We start from the raw sequence: 21,466 nt of genomic DNA on the forward strand, positions 1-21,466 counted from the left end.
TGGGAAGTTGTCGGGGTGTGGGTGTAGAAGTTGCTGAGGTGCAGAGCTCCAATATTTGTGTGTGTCGACGACACCCACGCGCGGCTTTTGGCCTGGCTGCAGAGAGTGGTCGAATGGATTATTTTAGATACTTACGGAAGAAAACAAGCCTGATGATTCCCAATTATACCAAAATCCTCAGCCCTTTGTGCCGTCTCCTGGCGCTTCATGTCAAAGCGGAGCCCTGGTCAAAACCTTGAATTATCCAGAACGGGCGGAGCTTTGAGTTGAGCGTTACTACCCTGTGAGATGCTGCAAGGCAAGGGCATGATCGGGCCTTGGTCTTCGTGGTATCTGCAGCGCCGGCAGCTTTCATTGACACTGAAGAGGGTCAGCTTTGCACACATACATGTGTGAGTTAATAAGATCACACGGACCTGCTTTCCCTGGTAATTCTTGTTCCTCCCCGCTACTCCTCCTCGGAATAGTCATCTTCCGACAATTCAGGATCGGGCAGACCACACCGTCCTGCATCAATCTCTGTGTAGACTTCTGCCAAGGTCCATGGGCCGCTGACAACCCATCTACCTCCATTGTCCGGCTGGCGAGCTTCAACCTTCAGGAATAACGGTCCGGCACCTGGAACATGGCCCACAATGTAGAAGCCCGTATCGAGTAGACCACGGGAGCGACCGTGGAGCAGAAGTGAGTCGTACGATGGCGGTCGAGACGTTTGGATTGTTGCTCCGGGCTCATGTGCTGCTTGCCTGGTGTTTGCCCTCTCGCTGCGTTGCCTGAAATGTTGTAGCATATCTGCCAGAGGGACTCTAACGCGCACGATTTCGTAGACGATGGCTGCGAAACGTCCGCCGTAAAGCGTCCTGCAGCTGAGGTCGAGGGTTACGACATCCTGGTCCGGGACGGAGCTGTTGGCCACAATTTTGATTAGGATGTTGTTGACCGTCGGTGACGTGGTGGAATCGTCCCTAACACTCCAGATAATGAGAGTCATAAAGCGTTCCGAGAGCGAGATGTTTGTGGAGTTACCGTGAGGTGTCAGACGAATCTGCGGCCATGTCGACGAAAGCCAGTTCGAAGATTCTGCTGATTGAGGCCATCGATGTGGTTGATGAAGTAGGTAGGGAGAGGAATCAACGTTTGTAAAGCAAAATGTTGACTTGTCTGCCTAGGTACGTGGGCCGCCAATGCGTAGGCCAGAAAAGACCACGCGCTGAAAATGGACGCAGTCACGCTGAAGAAAATAACGCAGGCCAGTGTTAAATTCCAACAAAGAAAGAAAATTTCTAAGCACTCAAAGAATTGTTATTTCCCAAGTCAATCCCAAGGCAATCTATCGCCTGTTTTCGCGGCAAAGCTGCACGCCGACGTCTTTCGATGCCGTTTCTAGCGTCTAGCTTCATTTGCATTTCCTGAGAACAATGACCATGTTGGGAAGCTGCGAGACGTCTACTTGAAGAGCCCATCTGAATGTGAGTCAGCCATGTACGGACTTGCATTCAGAGTACTGGATCTTACCTGATGAGCCGAAGCAGTGAAGCCCTCGTTTCCGAAACCGCCTCTGCTCTTGTGTATGGGCCGCTCACGCTGGCGGCTGCTCCCGATCCGCGGTCCTGGTGTTCATGGTGGCGAATGTAGACAACCTCGTCGGGATTGGGAGAGGTTATGATTGGCGTGAACCCAGCTTCCGCCAATTTCTCCTCTGAGACGGCAGGCTGAGCGGCAAAGTTGAGCATCATGAGAAATTGCGAACGAATCTGTCAATTCGCCCGATGAGCTGCGAGCAAGAGCCTCCATTGAGCTTGAAGCAGATCTGGAAGATAATGGTCTATCCAGAATCGATTTCATGAAGAGAGAAGCAATTTAAACAGAGAGGGCCAGACATCAAGCTTCTCGTGATTTCTTTTGCCTGGCAAAGTTTTCGCAATCTCTCTTCAAAGTTTTGCATGACGTTTGGTCTTTTCACAAACTTGGATTCTCCTCCAGACCAAGAACAACACTTCAAGAGCGTCTTTCCATCCATTAGCCGCGCACAAGCGCAAGAAGCCTCCTCCATCTTACTTGAAGCGCCTAGCAAGGCCAACTCGGACCTCATTTTCAGCCTCCTCCTTAGTGTACGCACAGACGTCGTCTACTCCAATAGGCCAGAAAGAATGAATGATGCCCTTCGTATCGGGAGAGCCGGAGACGAAGCCGGCTTCCTCGAGCTGCTCTCGTGACATGGGTCCGGCGCTGAAAATGCGCAGCGCATCATGCAAGTTTGAAATGACTTTCGGCGGAAAAATGACTGTGCGCACGAGGCGCTGCTCCCAAGTCTGATCGTATGTTGAATCGCGGGAGACGAATGTACTGTCCTGGATCTGAGTCTCGCTAGCATTGGACGGTCCGGGCTCGCTGTCAACGTCGCGGTTCGCGTGGACAATCACACTTCGAATGAATCAGCAGGTAAACAGATCTCGTGCCTTGTTTGGCTACCTTTGCTCTCCTTGAGACTCTCCCAATTGTTCAGGGGACATGTTGTTGCGCTTCAAAACTGATTGAATGGTACCGTGGCTGAAGACGTGGCGGGATTGAGAAAAGGTCTGGGTACAAAAACGGCGCGTTGCCTCCGTCGTGAAAGCACTAGCAGTGTGAAGAGAGCGGATTGCATTTCAACCGGAAACTTTTGTGGAGTACAGCGGGGCGGTTTGCAAGCAAAAGTGCGAACAAGGGCGAGCCCCAGAAAACAAAGTCTCGCAGGAAACTGGTCTTGATTGTACAAGTGACTTGAAAAAGTCTCGAGACTGCAAACAAATTTGATAGAGAATCAAAGAGGCTGGTGTGGATGTGTGATGTCGCGGTGGTCGCGCATTGGGAGCATTCACTTCGCGCCCACAGCGTCAGGCGTAGCGCAGCGCGCATGGAACAAAAAGGACATATAAAAGTCCCCATACATCAATGTTGCCTCCAGTGTATTTCTGATACCCTCGCTGTCGATTTTGACCACTGCTCCTAAGACCCCTTGTCACCCCTGAATTTTATGTTGATCAGCTTTGAGCTTCTGTCTTGCCACTTTGAGTTTCTGGCCATCTTTTGAAATGTGTAAAGATGGAACTGTGTCCATTGCGCGATTCCTGGATGGAAGGGCTGACTTGGGAGCTGGGGCACCGCTAAAGTCTTCAGGGAACAGTGAACGGGGCCTCCGACCTCTGAATTCAGCAATGACACCTAGGTCCAAGAGGCTATTGAGAATCAATCTGAGCGCTGATTCATGAGCGAAAGCTCCAAGAAAGTGGCAATAAAGGCCGTCACTCCGTGCCTAGCAGGGTAGCTCCAGATTCGAGAAAGTCTGAGACGTTTCATTATCTTTGAAGATGCAGTATTATACCGAGGTGGGAGAGTATTGGTTTCGATCTCGACGCTCAAATGGCAAGAGTAGAAGAGTAGGAAAGAGATGCACGTAAAGAAGTGAGGAGAAGAAGATTATTCAACGGTGACCCGAAGGCTTGGATGTAGAGTTTCGACGTGTTACATCCAGAGCTTTCGGTCGCTCTCATCTGAGTCCTGTTGCGAGACGCCTATGTTTAATACAAAGACTTTGTCCTTTTCATTCACAACGCCGCGCCAAGTGGGCCATGAAATCTTCTGCTGCGTCATCACAAGAAAAAGGTTTTCTCAACGATGCCTGTTCACCGGATCCGATATTTCCGCAATTAAAAGACCTAAGCTAGGTGTCATGAGCTGCTGAGCAAAGTTGGAAGGCATGCTTATGGTCCGACTGAGCCATGGCAAGGTATTTGGGGTATAGTGAGGATTGTAAAGTGAAAAGTCGACGATTGTGTGTTGACAGACTTTCGAAGGATTCGTTGCCAACTTGGTTCCTCAGAAACTGCCAAATCTCCCTGTACACTGCATGCGGACTTCCAGCTCCACCTGCTCCCTCGAGTATGGACCGAGGATGAATCCATTTGCACCGTCGCGGAAGCGACGAAACCAGACGCGTCGAACGCGGCCAGGCTCTCGAGTGGGAAGCTGGTGGGAAAAGAAGCCAATGCGACCTTCAAGATCAGCGTCGGAGAGACGAAACCGGCCAGAGGTGTCGAACAAAATTTCCAAGTCAAATAATTGGAAAGTCAGATGTCGCTGGAGGGTGATCAGGTCCCTGACGTGGTTTTCGAAGACGCCTTGCGACAAGAAAGAAGAGCTGGTGATGCCAGTCGCACGATCGGTGTTATGGCTGCCCAGATTGTTAGCTTGTGGATGCTTTGAGGATCTAGCTGCACCCACCCCTGCTGTATACTCTGCGGCGTATCGACGTTGATCCGGCGAGAGGAGGCTCCAATTGTGGGATCCGCGTGACTGTTTGTTGTCAGCGCAAGAAGGTTCGAGAGGTGACGGAATAGCTACCTTTGGTGCCGAGCATTGGAAGATCCCTCACTGGATCCATTGACCACATTGTTGGTGTTGGACTGGGCACGATTAGATGCCATCGCTGACAAAGAGTCTGGTCTTGCATTGAAGATGGGTGGAGAGTCAAGGAATGGATTGGAGGTGGAAAACATTTGTCTGTGTGCGCCCGAAGGATAGAAGGAAGGAACAAAGCAGAACGCCAGTCAATCTGCCCGGAATTAGCGCACTGTTGGCGCCGGTGTCGAACATGCAGACGCAGTACACATATCGAGAAGACACGGGCACAGAGAAGGAAGGACCACCAAGGCTTGCAATGCTTTGATGACGCAGATAGGAAAACTGAGAGGACAGGCAGAACTGAGGATTCGAAATATATGCGCTAACAGGACAATGGCATTAGCTGGTAACACTAAGAGACAGCTGGCTCACCTGACTTTCGCTCTGGCAGTCAATGGCCGGACCGTGAACAGAGGCCAGGCGTAGTTATACCATTCCTTCGACATTTTCAGCTTGCTTGCGATCTGTTTGCGAGGTTTCTGGACAGTGGTGCCGTCATGCATCTATGGGAAGCAACATTTCGCCCGAAGAAGCGTACTACGTGCGGCAGTTTTTCCGTGGATATTTTGTGACACATTCTTTGAGGCCCCGGAACAGTGGGAGTTGAGAAACACCTTGAATCTGCGGCTGCATCTGGGGAGCGTTCGTTCACAGCAGCAGTGGGAGCTGACGAGCTGTTCTCTCGTGACCGAGTTGCGCCCAAGGAGATGTTGCTTACTACCATGGCTACGTTCAGGGAGCTTTCTTCCACCAGGAATTCTCATTCTGAAATCCACTACGTGAGTGACAGCTGGACATCTATGTTTGGATAGCTCTATGCTGCGAGTGTGTTGGGTAAACAAATTTGGGTTTTGAGTGGTGACTGCTCAAGTAACCGACAAAACAAAGGTGGCGTGGATACTCTCCCGCCGGAATTCAGCGTCAGCGAGTTACAACTTTGTTTTTCACTACTAGTTAGGCATCCAGTTTAAAGGTCTAGCTTTAAGCTTTCTAACCCCAGTCTTTAACATCAGATCTATACATATAAGACGCTACGCCTTAGAAAGGAGCGTAGTAAGGGGATTTTAGCTACCTTATTGGCCGGGCTAAATAAAAGGCCCAAAAAAAAAAAAAAAAAAAACCCCCCGCAATTTCCCATCATTCTCCCGTCCTGCTCTCGTTTTTCCTTTGAAAGTTGCTGACGCTGAACACCGGCCTGAGAGTATGTGCTGACGAGAGGCTCGGCGGATTCTGCAGCATGGTACAATCCGTAGTTGCCTCAGGGAAATCCATGCATCTGGAGTAACCATGGGAGCGGGACAATGCATCGAATTTGAGCCAGAACGCCCCGTGAACTCAATCCACTCTTCTTTTTCCAAATAAGCTCAAAATTGAACCTCGCCTATCTTTGCCACAACTGGTCTACTAATCAAGCCTTTGCAAAGCGAAACTAACATCATGAGGGCAAGATTTGGTTTACGCATGACGATCATGAAAACACGAGCAGGCTTAGTCGAAGCTTCATCCTGAAAGCTAAAATCCTCGTATGTCTTAGCCCAGCGCGACAGTGCATTGCAAGTGAGCTTGCTGCTGAGAGTGCCACCAAGAGACTGCAAAGTTATTCATAGTTGCTTGCTTCATCATCACAACCGTACTGTAACAGAAGAAGCCAAGTCATATTCTCAGTATCTGCCATAAACAAGAGCATTCAAACTTAAAGACCATTGAAGAGCGAGTAGTACACCTTAGTCAAACAGGGCAACGCAACAGTCAAATCAACAGAAGTTGGACCGTAAAGCTGCTCATCAAAGTAGCTGACATCGCCAATGGCAAGCCCGCTATGGCTGTCCTTCCACTCGGCGTGTGTTCCGGCCGTGTGTGCGTGCAGCAGCACGGCTCCCGTAGCGATTTCAATGTGCTGCGTGGTGTAACATCGGTGCAACGGGTCGATGTTGTTTGGAGTGAATTGGACAGTGCACGCCGCCAGGTGTTGATGGTCCTGTTCAATGCAGTTGCGTCCATAGTCATCCTGACAGATCTCGTTGTCGTCGCAAGGAATATCTTGGTACACTTCGAGTTCGCTGTTGGGCACGCCACAGTAGAGGCGCACCTTTCTGCCGTCCTCACTGCATTCTGCCCTTTTCGCTTTATATATGCTGCCAGGGTCCTTCGCGCAGAACTCTGTATGGTAATGCTTGGCGGCAGGGTGCGCGTCCTCAGGGCACACGTTGGATTGTCTTTTTTCAAGGACAGCTCGTTCAAGGGGCGATTCCGGGTCCAATGGCATTCCTGTGTGTGTCAGGAGTGTTGAGAGGGGGATAGCGTCAAAAGCATACCTTCAATGAGGAAAAAGAAGAGAAAAAGAGACGCAAGCGCGTGGTTCAGTTGTTGTCTCATGTTTCCGCCACTAGGGTTGCTCAAAGACGAGTGGAGTAGTGTTCAAAATGCGTATATTCGTACTTCGTCGAAGAGATAACGATTGACTGGTCTACGTATCTCTGTCGGCGAGCAGCTGCGGTCAGGTAGTAGCTTTGTATACGTCTAATCCGGGAGTTTAAAAATGGAAACCCGGACAAGAAGAAAAAAGGTTAACGGCTAATAGCTAAGACTTTAGACTTAATGTAGAGAGATATTTTCATGGAGAGTAATGTCACGGTCTGCAACCGTTGGGTCCTCGGACGGGTCCTGCGGTCTGAGTGTCAGATATACGGCGTGTTAGGAGATCAAGACGTAGGCACGCGAGTTGACTCCTTTTTCACAGTAATGATTAGTCCTAGTGTGCTAGTCTCACGACGGTGAGGTTTGAGTACTAATCTAAGCGAGTGTGCAGGCGGAGAATCATGTTGTGCCTAAGGCCGGGCGGATATCGGCAGTAGACGATCCGATATCTGGCCGGATCGGCTTCAGGACATCCGAATCCACGATAAGTGATTGGTCAAGGTGTTTCTCATCTGATCTAATACAGCTAGCGTGACTAGGATCAGGATTGTATATTAGCAGCAGTTAGCTAGTTAGATTTAATGATTCATTCGTCATTACTAAGATTATAATAAATTAGCACTAAAGTCTAACGCTTAGACCGTAGGATCTATCTAAGGATGTAAACAGTTAGAAACCGTAACACGGCGCTAACACCTAGCCTATACTTACTTAGGGACTAGTATATAGCTATATTAGCTACTAAGCTTAACTTAGTATAATTAAGCATTACTATCCTAAATAAGAGCTATTCATGTAACTTTACTTTAGTCTCCTAATAAGTAACACCTTATAGAATAGTTTAAAAGCTTAGACTACTAGGTACTTATGCCTATCCTTCCTTTTAGATACCTAGTTAAGTAAGAAGAGTAGTATCATGCTACTACCCTAGTATATAGACTAAATAAGTAAGATAGTTACCTATCTTACTTACTATGCCTTTTTAGGCTAGTTAGTATAGTAGTATTAGCCCTACTACCTTATAAGTTATTCTAAACTAATAAAACTAAACTAGGCTTAGTAGTATTAAAGAATATAGGCTAAAGATACTAATATATAGGGTTCTATAGTTGTTTAGGGGAAGTAAATGCCCGTCTGGGCTGAACCGAGGCACGTCACCCTCATTAGCTCCGCCCGCAGCCATGGTCATGGATCCGATGACATTAACCTCATTTGCCCATGCTACATGAACCTTACCCAAACTTCAACCACAGCCCTATCCAACCGCGATTCACGTCGAAAGAACCACTGCGTAGCCTTTCAGACCCCTCTGATCGCATCTCTTGGGAAGAGACGCTCAATCGCTGCTCGAGTCAGCTCTCGAATACATTGAGCCGTGCAATGGACTCATTTCCATCATAATAATATGGCCACTCTGACGCCGGCCTCTGCTGTATGTATTCTGCAGCGCCGTGTCATCTGGAAGAAGTTGACCATCGAATACAGGCCGCTCTATCGCGCCTCCGCGCCTACCGCCCACCGCCGACTCAGTACTTCAATGTGCCAGCGAGCCGCCGTGCCGCCGTCCTGATCCTGCTATTCGCTGACCGACAAGGCGACCTTCGCGTCGTCCTGACGATGCGCAGCGCCGCCATGAAGAACTACGCCGGCCACGCCGCGCTGCCAGGTGGCAAAGCCGACTCGGCCACCGAGACTCCCTGGGAGACGGCGCGGCGCGAGGCATACGAGGAAATCGGCCTGCCGCTCAGCGACGCGAAGCTGCCGTGGCCGTGGCGCGTCGAGGAGCTGTGCCAGCTGCCAACCAACCTGGCGCGCACCGAGTTGGGCGTACGGCCCTGCGTCGCATACTTGGTCAAGGATCTGACTAGGCCGACAGGCCAACTGGGGCCCGCGGGCATTACGACGGGGACGGCGGGCGAGGCGCTGATCCCGCGGCTACAGGCGAACGAGGTTGCGGCAGTCTTCACGGCGGGGTTTCACAACTTCTTGAGCGCCGAATACGAGGTTGCGTCGAGTGCCGCAAGTGCGGGCGATCCGAACACGAGTCCCACAGCTAACCCAGGACCCGGAGCGGAGCGGGAGCCAGGACCAGGCATTGAGGCTGCCGGTTTCCCGGCAAAGTGGTATGAGGGTGAGTGGACCGACTGGCATGAAAGTCGCTGGCGGATGCACAACTTCTACGTCCCCGTCAAGGGTCCTGGCGCGCAGGTTGTGGCATGGCCGCGCAGCAAGAAGAACAAGAACACGGCCACTAGCAGCGAGGGAGGAGGCGTGGGAGCAACGGAAGGGCAAGAGGACAAGTCCATAAGAAAAACTCGGACCCAAGCTCAAAGTTCAACACTAACTGAACCTTCATCCAATGCGCAAGCTGGCCTGGACCTCCGCAGCCTCTCGCGCTTCCGCGTCTTCGGCATGACGGCGCGCATCCTGGTCGACGCGGCGCGCGTTGCCTACGACGAAGAGCCAGCCTTTGAGCACAACTCGCATTTTGGCGACGAAGAGATGATTGCGCGCTTGCTGCGCATGGGGCGGCTGAGCGCCGAGCGCAAGCCGGGCGAGCAAGGTTTGACGCGCCAGGTCTTGACACAGGCGGCTAAGATGTAGTAGATAGCATGAAGACGGATAGGCGCGTCGTTTGGTAGAGCGAGCATGGAAGACGAGGTGCACCTGCTAAGCGGACTACTTTGAAAGGGCAACGGTCGATTGGAACGGATATGGCATTTACATTCGATATATGTGTAAAAGAATCCTCTATGGAACACGTAGTCACGGGTGACATCGTTCTTCTGCCTGCCAGCCAGCCAAATCCCGATTCATATTTGACCGCACCACCACTACCAGTACTTACCGTCCGTTCAAGCGCTCGCCAATGTATGCGTGTATCCTAATACAGCCAGAGTCAGCAAAGCGATCCCAGACCAAACATTTCTCGTGCCCTCGCACAGCCAGCACATCCACTCCACTCCATTCCGACCCCAACCAAAAAGCAGCAGCAGCAGCAGCAGCAGCAACAAAACACACCATTCTCAGAGACAGATAAACCCTTTTCTAAGCAGCGACGACGGGAAGAGCCCCATGGGGGCCTCTCCGCCATACCTCTTCCGGCTCTTCCTATATGTAGTATGTGGGGTGTTGAAGCTCATCATTTGTGGTGGCTCTGTTGTTGCTGCTATTGCTGATCCTGCTGCTGCTGTGGGTTGCGGAGGCCTTCAGGCTGGCGGGTGTCCTCGTCGTTTCGTGGACGGTGGTTGCATTGACGTGCGTAGTTTCTCCACCCACGTGCGAGAGAAGCCGTAGATTACAAAGGGAATGGGAGGAAGAGGTGAGCTTACTTTGACTCGACCTACCTGCCTGCCTCCCAGCCTGCCTGGCTCCAACGGCAGTAGGTAGGTAGGTAGGCAGGTATGTCGTGAGGTCCAGTCCAGGCGGCCCAAGAGCTTTTGCCCTTTTCAAGCAAAATTCCGGTGTAGCTCCTATTCTCAAACGAGCTCGCAACATCCAGACATATAGAACAGTCGTTGCAATAGCGGCAGGGCGGCGTGATGGAGTGAAGGAAGCTCTGGCACAAGACGGTTGTCGTTGAGGCGGCGGAAAATATTCCCGTCGGAACGGCAGAGGCTGCGGGTGACGGAACGGGGAATCTGTTGATGCGGGCGGCTTGGCCCGTGCTTGTCTTACCTCATACATGCGTCCGACTCGGTCCCTTAAGATCTGCCAGGGTCTTTAACTTTCTCGCTTCACTTTTGACCACGAGCACTCGATTAAGGTCAAAAAGCGCTTTCTCAAATTTTCAAAAGAGTCGACCAGCTTCTTGCCAGTTCACACAGTATGCAGAGAAACTAACGAGGAAACCCAAAACAGTGTTACAATTGTTTGCAAGACTCTCATCCCGGTTTTCGCTGGGAAGATCCCATCTTATGCACAACTCGCATAAAAACACTTAGCTCTGCGTCGGCATGTTGACGCTCGCCTTGGTCGCGACTGCGTCCTCGGCGCGCCAAAGGCTCGTCACAGTCTTGGTCTGCGTGTAAAAGCTGATGCCCGGCTTGCCGTAAAAGGTGCTGGCGCCACCGCCCGCAATGCTCTTCTTGTTGCCGGTGAAGGAAAACATAGGCAGCGGCACGGGAATGGGCACATTAATGCCAACCTGGCCGGCTTCGATTTCGCTCTGGAAGCGCGCCGCCGTCGGGCCTGACCGCGTAAAGATGGCTGTGCCGTTGCCGTACTCGTTGGAGTTGATGAGAGCAATGGCGTCATCAATGGTCGGGACGTTGAGGCAGACGAGCACCGGTCCAAATATCTCTTCGACGTAGCAGCGCATATGTGGCTTCACGTCGGCAATAAGAGTGGGACCGACCTGAGCTTCTGAGTAAAGATCGCAATTGGAAAGAATGTGACGCTTACCCAGTTGCCGTTGGGGTACTTTTCAGGCTTGTATCCCCTACCATCAAGGACAATCTTTGCTCCCTCCTTCTCTGCGCTCGCAATGACATCCTCAATCCTCTTCTTGGCCTCGGGGCTAATGACCGGACCAAGGTCAGCACCAGGCTCGAAGCCGCCGTTGACGCTCAACTGTTTTGCGCGCTCTGCAATTTCGGGGATCCAGTCCTTTGTCTCGCCGACCAAGACTAGTGTACTCAACGCCATGCATCTTTGGCCTGCCGCTCCAAAAGCCGCGCCTGCGATTGCGTTCAATGCGTGGTTCTTGTTGCAGTCGGGCAGGACAGCAGCATGGTTCTTGGCTCCGAGGTTGGCCTGGCACCGCTTGCCGTTGGCAGAGGCGCGGCTGTAAATGTACTCGCCAGCCTTGTTGCTACCAACGAATGACACGGCCTTGATCCGGGGCTCGTCGAGGATGAAGTCGACCGTCTTGGCGGCACCGTGGACGACGTTGACGACGCCTGGAGGGAAACCGGCCCTTTCACACAACTCGGCAAGGATCATCATGGCACCGGGATCACGCTCTGAGGGCTTGATGACAATAGTGTTACCAGTGACGGTAGCCAGAGGAATCGACCAGAGAGGTATCATGGCGGGAAAGTCTGCACTCGTCAGCACGATTCCAGCGACTTGCACGAGTACATACTGAAAGGGCAAATGGCTGCCGTGACACCCAGAGGCTCTTTGTAGCTCCTGGTCTCCATGTCCTTGCTCACCTCGAGCAGCTCGCCCGTCAGCTGCGTCGTGATGCCGCATGCTGTCTCAGCAACCTGCAAGCCGCGGAGGACGTCACCCCTGGCATCCGCAAATGTTTTGCCCTGCTCCAAGGTGATACTCGCAGCAAGACGGTCCCAATTCTCACGAATCAACGCCACAAACTTGAACATGACCTGCTGGCGGTGCAGCAGACTACTCTTGCGCCACTCAGGGAATGCCCTCTCTGCGCTGTCTACGGCAGCCTTGAGCTCCGCGTCGGTGCTCTGAGGCACCCGTGTCACCAGGTTGTTTGTTGCAGGGTCGTACAGATCGATCCATTGCGAGGCCTTGGATGAGGTAAACTTGTTATCAAGGAAGTTTTGCGTATCGACAGGCTCGGCGATGCGTTCGTGAGTGGTAGGGTACGACGTGGCGGTCGACGCAGCCGTCGTGGTGGCAGGGTTCAAATGCTTTGCGGTAGCATGAAGACGACGAGTAGCCGTCAGGGTTGGCGTAGCTTTGGAAGCAGACATTCTGGCAGCCAGATGGACCGTTCGTGGAGCTTGGACGCGCGAGACAAGTGCGGGGATGTTGCGCGATACGACGCGGCGAGCGGCCATTGTCGAGGGAGTCTGAATGATTTAGCGATGTCTAGCTCAGGTGAATGACGAGCAAGCTATTTGAACAATAGACATACCGTGGAGGCGTGGGATGGCGGACAAGTTGAGTAGACGATGTTCGGCTCAAAGCGAGCTCAGCCGGGAGCTTTGGTGGGGAAAGCCGAGGGCGCGCGGAGACAAGCGGCGACCCTGGCTTCCATTCCCACCCGCATTGCACGCCCTCCGCCCTGTTTCTTGGGTGACATTTATTTGGCAAGTGATAACTCACGTGGCCGGCAAACACATCCTCTTTGGGTCGGAAAAACAATTGATATTTGGGTCGAACTAAAAAAGCTCCCAATCGTTTAATACACCCTGCTACCGGAACTCCAGTGCGGCGCGCCTACTATACGCAGCCAGAATTTTAGAATGCTTTGTCCGTCCTAGTCAATGCTCCAACTACTATCCAATCCACTACGAAGATGACCTTGTGGCACGCTTGGTAGCCTCCTGGGCCTTGTCGGCGCCAGAAGCAACAGCCTCCGCAGCCTTGTCCTTCGCGTCGGCCGCAGCGTCCTTGGCCTTGTCGGCGGTTTCCTTGACCTTCTCCTTGGACGGAGCGGCCTTGGAGCCACCGCCGAGGACGATCGACAGGAGACCGACAACAACCAGGAGCGCAGTGACGGCGCCAGCGGCGACCTCGGGCACCAGCTTGACAGCCGAGACGGGGTCCCTCTTGGCGACGGTGATGAAGAGGTCGGTCTTCTCACGAATGTATCTGACGGGGTCCTCGGTGAAGACAAGGTCGAGGGGAGACTTTTTGTCGTCCGGCTTGGGCTTGCTGGCATCCTCCTCGGCCTTTTCAACGGGAGCCTTGACGTCGTACGTCTCCTTCTGGAGAGCCACGGCGTCCTCAACGGAGTGACCAATGTAGATGTTGTCGAACAGAATGTCCTTTTGCATCGTCCAGATTTCGAAACCAATCTAAGTACGTTAGCTAGAGCTCAGCTGGCATTGAAAACAGGGACACTTACAGCGCCGATAGGCTCCAGGTTGGCAGGAGTCTTGTCCTCAAAGTAGTCGGGGTTGGCAATCTTGCGGGGAGCCCAGACGCCCTTGTAGGCGGGGTTGTCGATCAGAGGAGCCGTCCACTTGCCTTTGTAGGCAGGGTTCTTCTTCATGGGACGCTTCCACTCGCCGCAGCCCGAAACCTCGTCACACTTGGGGTTGGGAACCATGGGAGGGATGTAGTCACCGTCCTCCTCATCGTCCCAGTCCTCGGGCTTCTCAGCCTCGGGGTCGGGAATCATGCTCGGCTCATCCTCGAGCCAGTCTTCGGGCTTCTCAGCCTCAGCGTCCTCAATCTCAAAAGGCGCGTCTTCGTCCCAGTCTTCGGGCTTTTTCGCCTCAGGATCGGGGATCTTGGCCTCGTCGACCCAATCGTCGGGCTTGGAGTCCTTGGGGTCGTCAATCTCCTTAGGAGGGTTGACTGCGGGCGTGAAGTCTTCGAGAAGAGAACCGTTGCGGGCGGACTCGCCGTTGATCTTGATCTCAAAGGACTGGTCCGGCCTGACGATGAGGGTGTAGAGGGTCGTGGCCTTAGTAATGCGGGCGGTGGGGGGAGTCTTGAGGTGCTTCTCCTCGTACTCGCCAGTCTTGGGGTTCTTGTGCTTGAAGATGAAGTGAACCTGCCAAAGTCAGAATTGCGCGCAAATGGGAGTCTATGTAATGTCTCACCTTGTTGGTAGCTCCGCACTTGTCGGGACCGAACATGATGACGTACGGCGAAGCGTTGGAGAACTCGTCCTGGTGAAGGGCAGCCTCCTCCTTGAGAAGTTTCAAGTAGGCACCACCGCACTCGAGACCATCTGCATTGATCAGCGTTGCTACTTCGTTGCGCCATGGGAAGACTTACCCTGGAGCTTGACCTCATACTGAACGACTAGCGTGTCGTCCTTGTTGTCAACAGGCTTGGGGAACTTGGCCGAGATGGCGTGGTGGGCAGCCTTGTCCTTGATCACGAGACCCTTGTCGCCCTCAATGCCCTTGAGGACTGTAGGTTCCTCTACGGACCAAGTTCCAACGTAGGCCCATTCCTCCTCAGTGTTTTCCTTTTTGGCGTGCGACACCTTCCAGCGGTCCTCCCAGTCGTCGGTGAATTGCTCGAGGAAGGGAGCCTTGAGCGAGGTTGGCTTTGGGAAGAGTTAGCGCACGCAACGACAGCCAGGGATGTTGAGGCAGCTCACAGTAAAGGAAGACTTGGAGACGGCAGAAGCCGAGGGCGCGTCCTCGGCGCGCGCAACAGCGGCGCTCAAGAGGGCGGTGGTGAGAAACGCCGCACGCATGGTGATGGCGTCTTGCCTGGAAAACAGAAGCAAGGGACAAAGCCAATTGGTGTTGAGGCAGGACAAGAGAGGGACGGAGAGAGGAGGCAGGAGTGCAGAGGTGGAGTAGCAGCTGATATAGCTAGCTCCGGCAGCTGTAGAGACCACGTATAACTAACCCGCCGACCGCCCGCACAGTGATTGGCCGTGCCCCAGGCAAAACCTCGGGTGCGCGCTGGCTCGTGAGACGGGATGAGATACAGCCCAGCGACCATCAGATCGAGCCTTAGAACCATCTAGAAGCACGCCCAATCTCCGACGCCTGGAGACTGCTGGAGGCCAAGAAGAAAAGGGACTGAAGAAACATGGCCATCGTCTATTCATGCCCACATCAAATGTCTCCGCTCGGCCCAATCGCGCCAGACTAGCGGAGATCGGATCCATCTTCCCCGCCTATTCTATGCCAACATCACTCGAGTGGACTGCTCCAAGACATTTTTTCTTCTCAAGGACGGCCACTAACTGCGACTCATTCGGCATCATCAGCTGTCCAATCGCTTCAATCACACGCCCGCTGACCGCAATGAAACAAGAATGACAACATTTCCATCAGAAACAGCTGTACGGCGCAGCATCTTTTGAACTAGCCTCACCCTCCCGTGGCCGGCCCGAAAGACGCAGAAAAGAAGCACTAGACGTTAAATGATCTCGTTCGCTCCACCTCGGCCGTGTCATCCGACCATCCTCTCCAACTAAGAAACGTGATCTTCGCGGGACGAGGAGCTGTCCAGTCTGCAAGACTAGTTGTGATTGCTAGCAGAGGGACCAGCACTCGGCGCACTGGCAGCATCAGATGTTTGCTACATTGAACCGGGGTCCTGGCGGCTTTGCCACTTACAAGATCGATCTGTCGCCTATGTTAGCACCGTTTCTACACCGCTCCCCGTCCAAAAAGGTGACCCCCCTTACGGAACCACTCGACTCACTTTACAGGTACTACGTTGGCAAGGATTGATGCAGGCCGGGTTGCTTTGACAACTCTGCGTGTAGCATTAGAGCGTGTTGTCAACAATTAAGCTTCCGCCGACTCTTACCATCAAGCAGTCGCTGTAGGCGGCGTTGCAAGTCTCCTGACAGCCGGCGGCAACGCTGGCCACGAGCGCGGCTACAATCAGGAGGCGAACGGAAAGTAATGGTTCGGCCATCATGGTGAACGGTAAAGAGTCGAGAGTCGGATCCCTTGGACGTGGTGCCGGCGGGCGGTGCGAATCTCTCCTCTTCGAGGGGTTGAAAGAGGCTGGGGAAACATGTCCACTCGACGTTTGAAAAGAGATGCATGATGACGAAGCGAGTTGTGTGAGCTAGGCAATAGGAACACGCGCCGACGAGACATCCTTACCTTCAACACCATGCGTCTCCGACTTCTGCCCAAAAGGAGTCTGGCACCAACGCTCCAAATATCCCCACTCGGAAGGACTTCTCCCACAAGCTTCGCAGCCGCCGCCGTTTGCCATCCAGCACGGCGGTACCTCCCTGCAAAAGTGCTTTCAGCGCGCGGCATCAGTGCGTAGATGAGCGTATGGGCCTGTAGCACTACGGTGCAACGCTAGCTGAAAAGCAGAAAAGCGGGGACAAGCCTTTCCACGACACTGCCTCGACTAAACCCCGTTTGATCTGGATCAGCGGGACGGTGAGCCATGCGAGCGGAAGGACCAAATCTGGAGCGTCCCTTGGGACTATGATGCTCAGGAACTCTTGGTCAGATCTTGAGACCGCCGACATTTGTGACAGGTCATTTCAGCAGAGTGTACAGCTGGACAGAGCACGTGTCGCCATTGATCTCGCCAGACATCGTTCCTGAACCTAAAATCCGCCCGTTTCTGTGTTTCTCGTTTGTGCAGTTCGTTTGAATCTTTCGAATCAAATTTTATGCCGACTGGTCTCTTGAGCGCCATGTTCCTCAAATTCTCGGCAATTGTTCCAATCAACGCCTTTCTACGTCGAAATCGTACCACTTGACCCGAGTCAAGAAGAGCGTGGCCCTCGATACCGTTGCCGACGGCCGTTTCGTGAAGCCAAATTTTCCAGCAACACGGCAAGCCCCGTCCCTGCCAACCGTCGTTGCGGAAGAAGCGCATGGTCCGTCTTGACGCTTTCGAGGCCGACGTCATTTTTGCCAGGGCTGCGCTTCGGGGACGACGACAAGCAGACGAGTCGAGCTGAGCTGAGACACCAATGAGACGAGACGAGACGAACCGGTCCGCCACGCTGTGGCGCGGCACGAAACAAGGGAGCGAGGCGGGAGCGAGCGGGAGAGGCGTAGTGCTCGTCCCGGGTCCCGGGCGTCGCGGCTGCGCTTATGTTTGCTCAACGATGTGCGGTTACAAGGTATATCTGGGCAGCACTGAAACACATGCGTCGCTGACCTGCGCATCCGTTATGTTTCAGATGGGATCGGCCGATTGCACACGCGTTTCATGTGCTCTTGAAACAAGCGCCTCATCCAAGCTCTGATGTGCTGTAAATGCGTGTACCTGCGGATCCCTTTTCCCTATATACAACACTATTTTCTATCTCTTACAACTACGTACTCTGTCCGAATGCCGGCCCGTCTCAGAATTGTCAGTCTTCTTCCCATCAGACTTTTTGATGGATGAATCTCGCCAATCAGCTCACTTCCACATCGTGTACCTTGACAATTAGGTATTGTGCGGATGGTCGTCCGGCGTGATCAATCATTCCACAGCAATAGCAGCTGCTCGGGATCGGCTTTCCCACTGTTCCGCCGTTTCAATCCTATTTCGTGTCGTCTCATACCGCCTAAATCAGCTTCGCCCAACTCAGGTTCTTCCCGACCGACGCCAGGAAGCACTCCTTCTTCGCATTGTCCTCAAACCCTGTGCCTCGTATATCTTTGCCTTCGTTTTGTATCTACGACTGCGAAAAAAAGTCTTTGGAGAATCATGAGGTTGAAGCATGCCCACCTGCCATTTTCAGTTGGTGCAGACAAGCCGTGGAAGTGGGGAGAGGAACATGTCGGATGCCAGCATCCGAGCGGAAGCGGAGCGGAGGAGGCGGACGACGATAAGACAGCCAGCCAGAGAAAGGAAGAGACCACGACGACGACAGCGAAAGATTTGTTCGCGGTTGAGCCGAGAAGCATTCGTCACGCACACCACAAAACCCAAACCTGTCAAGAGAGCTTGCCTAAGACGACTTGCGCACGACTGAGAGGATCTGATGACAGACGAACAGTCCACCACTTCTATCTTGCATTTGTTAATCAACAGTCAGAAAAAGGCATCTGTTCTTCTGAACCTCTTTCAATCCTTCCTTCGTCATTTCCAGCCTCAGCATCAACCACACGTTTGAAGTTTCAACCGCCAGCGAAAAGGCGGGCACAACACCACCATAAACCCTCCAAAAGTGAAGGAATAATAAATAGTCTGAAAGATAGGGCTACTACTCGTACCTACCCTCCCTTTAGGGCACCTAGCGCAGTAAGGAGAGTAGGGGTATCTAGGATGTATTTATAGTAGTATCGCAGCAGTATTTAAAGTACTATTCATAGGAGGATTTATGGTAGCATTTATAGAAGCATTTATAGTAGGATTTATAGTAGGATTTATAGTAGGATTTATAGTAGGATTTATAGTAGGATTTATAGTAGGATTTATAGTAGGATTTATAGTAGGATTTATAGTAGGATTTATAGTAGGATTTATAGTAGGATTTATAGTAGTAGTAGTAGTAGTATATTTAGAAATTTACTAAAAGTATTAAGCTAACCTACTAAGGTAAGGTCTTATATATTAGTAGATGAACTTTAGTTATAGAAACTTTCTACTAATTAGATTCTTTCCATCTTTAGATCCACCAATCAGAGCATTCTGCCTCTAGAAATAGATACGCTCCACTCGTCGCTTCGGACCTTCGGCCTTTCGCTTCCTCGCTGCGCTTCGAAAAGACCAAAGACTTTTTCATCAAACATGTTGGATAAAAAAAGCACTCCCCTTTATGCACCGTCGCCTATTCCCTTGACAAAACCTACTCACCCTCACCCAGGAATCACGCTGCACGCGCCGCTCACGCGCTGTGGCTATGGACCCGGCCTTCTGCTCTTAGTCGACACGGTGCTGCCCCTGGCGCCGAGTGACAAGACTTTGGATCCGCCACCCTTGGTTAAGTGGGCTGAGGAGGGGTTTTGCGTCGCTCAAGTTGTGGTCAATGCTAGCCAGGGTCAAAGGACAGCCATTGAGAAGGCAATTGAACGCCTCAAGGACATGGATGAGTGCACGAGTTGGGGAAAAGAAGGCCCGAACGGAGGCCAGGAGGAAGGCGTTGGTATCATAAGTGAGTGTGAGAAGACGATAAATTCTCAGGCGCAAAGTAAGTGACGGCGAGACAGGATACACAGCGCACGCAATCTATCCTGATGTCTTCATCAACGAGTCCCCGGACATCGTCGCCATTGTCAATTACAGCACGGAACCTCTCCTCGCCTCAATCACCAAACCAGTACTATGGCACCATGCTGGACCGCTCCCTACTCCGCCTCCTACAACATCGCCAACAACCAAAACCCACGCCTACCCTACGGCCTCTGGGGATTTTGTGCTCCCCTCCTCTCCCACCTACTCCTCGGGCCCAACCTCCCTCTCCCACACCCGCACCCTCTCCTTCCTCAAACCGCTGCTCGGCGGGCCCCGCTTCGACCTCGAAGCCATCTGGGACGAACACACGTACCACGAGTTCGCCGCGCGCGACGTGCCCGCCACCATGGCCACCATGGTCGCCGCGCCCTACGTAAACCACATCCCGACGCTGACGGGCGGCATCGGACACGCGGCGCTGTCGCACTTCTACGCCACGCGCTTCGTCACCGTCAACCCGGCCGACGTGGCGCTCGAGGTCGTGTCGCGCAGCGTCGGCGTCGACCGCGTCGTCGACGAATTCGTCTTCTCCGGCACGCATGACAGCGTGATCGATTGGCTGCTGCCCGGCGTGCCGCCGACGGGAAAGCGGTTCGACGTGCCAATGACGTGCGTTGTTAATGTTAGAGGTGATCGCCTTTTCCATGAGCATATTGCGTGGGATCAGGCGACGCTTTTGCGGCAGTTGGGCTTGTTGCCTGAGGTATGGTTTTTTTTTTTTTTTCCTTCTTTTTCTTTTTCTTTTCGCTTTCCAGACCCCAACCCCTGAAATATATGATACGTCAAAGGAGTGAGTGAGTTGTGCTTGTGGATAGTAGGTGTTGACCATGCGGTGAATGGTAGTACCTCCCCTTCCCGTACCCCGTGCCCGGTCACGAGGGGACGGGGAAGCGCTTCGAATACCGGCTCCCCGTTGCCGGCGTGCAAACGGCGCAGAAGTTGCAAGACGAGCGCGCGGTCCCGTCGAACGAGATGTTTGGCTTTGAGATCAGAGAGGTACAGGACGACAACGGCAAGGCCTGAGTGAGACGTCAGAAGAAGCGCCCTTGGCTTCATCGAGCCCCTTTCCCACCAGAGGGCGAGTAACAGGGGAGATGAGGCCGGATAGGGGGTTCGTTTGCCAGTCCATCTGTCTACCTTGTATACAGTCCCAATCACGTACGTACTTACGACAAGCAGCAAAGAGCTCCGAAGAAGAAGATGGAGCGAATTTGAATCATTGATCCATCTACACGCCCAGACAAATGAACGTGTCTGTCTATGTAGCCATTCAGGTATCTACTTAGATAGCCCATCCATCCCGCAGGCTCTGCTCTTCTCTGCTCCATTTTGCTCTTATCCCATCCGCCGAGCTCTAGGAATCGCAACGCGAATGCTCCTCTCATTGACGCGACCGACACCCGTCTGTCCCGTGTATTCAAATCGAGTCGCCGCCGTCGTTGTTGTGTCGTCGTGTCAAGATGTCCATCTTTCTATGTAGCTGCACAAGCAAGCACTCTGTCTCCACCTATCTGTTGTATTTGCTCTTCTTCGCCTCCACATAATATTTATGTTCTTTGTCTTGAATTTCGTCTCCTCTGTCTCCCCAGCCCCCGCGACCTCCCCCTGAACGACAAGACAAGCAAGAGTAGAAAGAAAAAGGAAAACAAAAGCAAGAGAAAAGGATGCAAGTGTCTACAATCGATTGATCGATGCCACCCACCAACCCGGTCGTCATCTCGTCTATTCTATGCATGCATGCATGAAAGCGTGGTCTGTCTAGTCGTCTCACCCAAAACCCATCATCTATCCACCACCTATCCGTCCCTCGAATTCTCCGCTCCAAACATGCAAGCGACCGACCATGCCAAACCAAAGTCAAGCCATCGGCCACACCCAATCCGACTGACTGACTGATCATCGATCCAACCAAGGGCTAACACTTGTCGCCATGGGAGAAAAAGAGAGAAAGAAAGAAAAACCGAAAAGCGGAGGAGCCAGCAGAAGCTCTTTCTACTGCCAGTCCATTCGTCTATGCAATGTAGCAGGTGGCGCCATGGATTTTTTTTTTTTTCCAAGTATGCCGCAAAACGCCCGTTTCAAAACGCCCGAGAAATAATTCAAAAGGGTAATT

At 52.7% G+C, this 21,466-nt stretch overlaps 8 protein-coding genes across 8 annotated transcripts; 2 read left to right on the plus strand and 6 right to left on the minus strand.

Annotated features, from left to right (window-relative positions):
* Nucleotides 1–448: 448 nt before the first annotated feature.
* Nucleotides 449–1,733, minus strand: IWZ02DRAFT_432958 (uncharacterized protein; the record flags this gene model as incomplete). The annotated part of the gene is made up of 3 exons (XM_066766252.1): nt 449–1,165; nt 1,424–1,463; nt 1,516–1,733. The coding sequence occupies 3 exons, from the start codon at nt 1,731–1,733 to the stop codon at nt 449–451; spliced, it is 975 nt and encodes a 324-aa protein (XP_066623193.1).
* A 4,381-nt stretch (nt 1,734–6,114) lies between these two features.
* Nucleotides 6,115–7,229, minus strand: IWZ02DRAFT_451057 (uncharacterized protein). Its single transcript, XM_066767505.1, has 2 exons — nt 6,759–7,229; nt 6,115–6,711 (listed from the first exon to the last, which is right to left on the minus strand). Exons 1-2 carry the CDS (start codon nt 6,817–6,819, stop codon nt 6,137–6,139), a joined length of 636 nt encoding a protein of 211 aa, XP_066623194.1. The 5' UTR covers nt 6,820–7,229; the 3' UTR covers nt 6,115–6,136.
* Nucleotides 7,230–8,004: 775 nt separating this feature from the next.
* IWZ02DRAFT_451058 (uncharacterized protein) lies at nt 8,005–9,596 on the plus strand. The gene is made up of 2 exons (XM_066767506.1): nt 8,005–8,293; nt 8,347–9,596. Exons 1-2 carry the CDS (start codon nt 8,267–8,269, stop codon nt 9,463–9,465), a joined length of 1,146 nt encoding a protein of 381 aa, XP_066623195.1. The 5' UTR covers nt 8,005–8,266; the 3' UTR covers nt 9,466–9,596.
* A 54-nt stretch (nt 9,597–9,650) lies between these two features.
* IWZ02DRAFT_259913 (uncharacterized protein) lies at nt 9,651–10,744 on the minus strand. The gene is made up of 2 exons (XM_066763324.1): nt 9,883–10,744; nt 9,651–9,745 (listed from the first exon to the last, which is right to left on the minus strand). Exon 1 carries the CDS (start codon nt 10,546–10,548, stop codon nt 9,973–9,975), a length of 576 nt encoding a protein of 191 aa, XP_066623196.1. The 5' UTR covers nt 10,549–10,744; the 3' UTR covers nt 9,651–9,745; nt 9,883–9,972.
* On the minus strand, nt 10,477–12,708 carry IWZ02DRAFT_451063 (methylmalonate-semialdehyde dehydrogenase). Its single transcript, XM_066767507.1, has 3 exons — nt 11,948–12,708; nt 11,266–11,903; nt 10,477–11,218 (listed from the first exon to the last, which is right to left on the minus strand). The coding sequence occupies exons 1-3, from the start codon at nt 12,615–12,617 to the stop codon at nt 10,802–10,804; spliced, it is 1,725 nt and encodes a 574-aa protein (XP_066623197.1). The 5' UTR covers nt 12,618–12,708; the 3' UTR covers nt 10,477–10,801.
* Nucleotides 12,709–12,860: 152 nt separating this feature from the next.
* On the minus strand, nt 12,861–15,068 carry IWZ02DRAFT_451067 (calnexin precursor). The gene is made up of 5 exons (XM_066767508.1): nt 14,843–15,068; nt 14,512–14,788; nt 14,334–14,464; nt 13,631–14,284; nt 12,861–13,580 (listed from the first exon to the last, which is right to left on the minus strand). The coding sequence occupies exons 1-5, from the start codon at nt 14,939–14,941 to the stop codon at nt 13,071–13,073; spliced, it is 1,671 nt and encodes a 556-aa protein (XP_066623198.1). The 5' UTR covers nt 14,942–15,068; the 3' UTR covers nt 12,861–13,070.
* A 496-nt stretch (nt 15,069–15,564) lies between these two features.
* Nucleotides 15,565–16,228, minus strand: IWZ02DRAFT_259997 (uncharacterized protein). The gene is made up of 3 exons (XM_066763325.1): nt 16,015–16,228; nt 15,907–15,960; nt 15,565–15,827 (listed from the first exon to the last, which is right to left on the minus strand). Exons 1-3 carry the CDS (start codon nt 16,126–16,128, stop codon nt 15,612–15,614), a joined length of 384 nt encoding a protein of 127 aa, XP_066623199.1. The 5' UTR covers nt 16,129–16,228; the 3' UTR covers nt 15,565–15,611.
* Nucleotides 16,229–18,799: 2,571 nt separating this feature from the next.
* IWZ02DRAFT_260004 (carboxymethylenebutenolidase) lies at nt 18,800–20,321 on the plus strand. The gene is made up of 2 exons (XM_066763326.1): nt 18,800–19,273; nt 19,329–20,321. Exons 1-2 carry the CDS (start codon nt 18,910–18,912, stop codon nt 20,120–20,122), a joined length of 1,158 nt encoding a protein of 385 aa, XP_066623200.1. The 5' UTR covers nt 18,800–18,909; the 3' UTR covers nt 20,123–20,321.
* The last annotated feature ends 1,145 nt before the right edge of the window (nt 20,322–21,466 follow it).

Source organism: Phyllosticta citriasiana (assembly GCF_038021145.1).
Source record: "Phyllosticta citriasiana strain CBS 120426 chromosome Unknown IWZ02scaffold_6, whole genome shotgun sequence".
NCBI lineage: Eukaryota > Fungi > Ascomycota > Dothideomycetes > Botryosphaeriales > Phyllostictaceae > Phyllosticta > Phyllosticta citriasiana.

Coding starts and splice junctions, on each gene's coding strand:
- IWZ02DRAFT_260004 (XM_066763326.1), top strand. CDS start 18,910: ATGTTGGATAAAAAAAGCACTCCCCTTTATGCACCGTCGCCTATTCCC. Junction 19,274..19,328: donor GGAAGGCGTTGGTATCATAA/GTGAGTGTGAGA, acceptor ACGGCGAGACAG/GATACACAGCGCACGCAATC.
- IWZ02DRAFT_451067 (XM_066767508.1), bottom strand. CDS start 14,941: ATGCGTGCGGCGTTTCTCACCACCGCCCTCTTGAGCGCCGCTGTTGCG. Junction 14,789..14,842: donor TCTCCAAGTCTTCCTTTACT/GTGAGCTGCCTC, acceptor CTCTTCCCAAAG/CCAACCTCGCTCAAGGCTCC. Junction 13,581..13,630: donor ACCTGGAGCCTATCGGCGCT/GTAAGTGTCCCT, acceptor TAACGTACTTAG/ATTGGTTTCGAAATCTGGAC.
- IWZ02DRAFT_451058 (XM_066767506.1), top strand. CDS start 8,267: ATGGCCACTCTGACGCCGGCCTCTGCT. Junction 8,294..8,346: donor CTCTGACGCCGGCCTCTGCT/GTATGTATTCTG, acceptor CATCGAATACAG/GCCGCTCTATCGCGCCTCCG.
- IWZ02DRAFT_259913 (XM_066763324.1), bottom strand. CDS start 10,548: ATGTATGAGGTAAGACAAGCACGGGCCAAGCCGCCCGCATCAACAGAT.
- IWZ02DRAFT_451057 (XM_066767505.1), bottom strand. CDS start 6,819: ATGAGACAACAACTGAACCACGCGCTTGCGTCTCTTTTTCTCTTCTTT. Junction 6,712..6,758: donor CTTCTTTTTCCTCATTGAAG/GTATGCTTTTGA, acceptor TGACACACACAG/GAATGCCATTGGACCCGGAA.
- IWZ02DRAFT_451063 (XM_066767507.1), bottom strand. CDS start 12,617: ATGGCCGCTCGCCGCGTCGTATCGCGCAACATCCCCGCACTTGTCTCG. Junction 11,904..11,947: donor GGCAGCCATTTGCCCTTTCA/GTATGTACTCGT, acceptor TGACGAGTGCAG/ACTTTCCCGCCATGATACCT. Junction 11,219..11,265: donor AGTACCCCAACGGCAACTGG/GTAAGCGTCACA, acceptor TCAGAAGCTCAG/GTCGGTCCCACTCTTATTGC.
- IWZ02DRAFT_259997 (XM_066763325.1), bottom strand. CDS start 16,128: ATGATGGCCGAACCATTACTTTCCGTTCGCCTCCTGATTGTAGCCGCG. Junction 15,961..16,014: donor CCTACAGCGACTGCTTGATG/GTAAGAGTCGGC, acceptor TGCTACACGCAG/AGTTGTCAAAGCAACCCGGC. Junction 15,828..15,906: donor GCCAACGTAGTACCTGTAAA/GTGAGTCGAGTG, acceptor CATAGGCGACAG/ATCGATCTTGTAAGTGGCAA.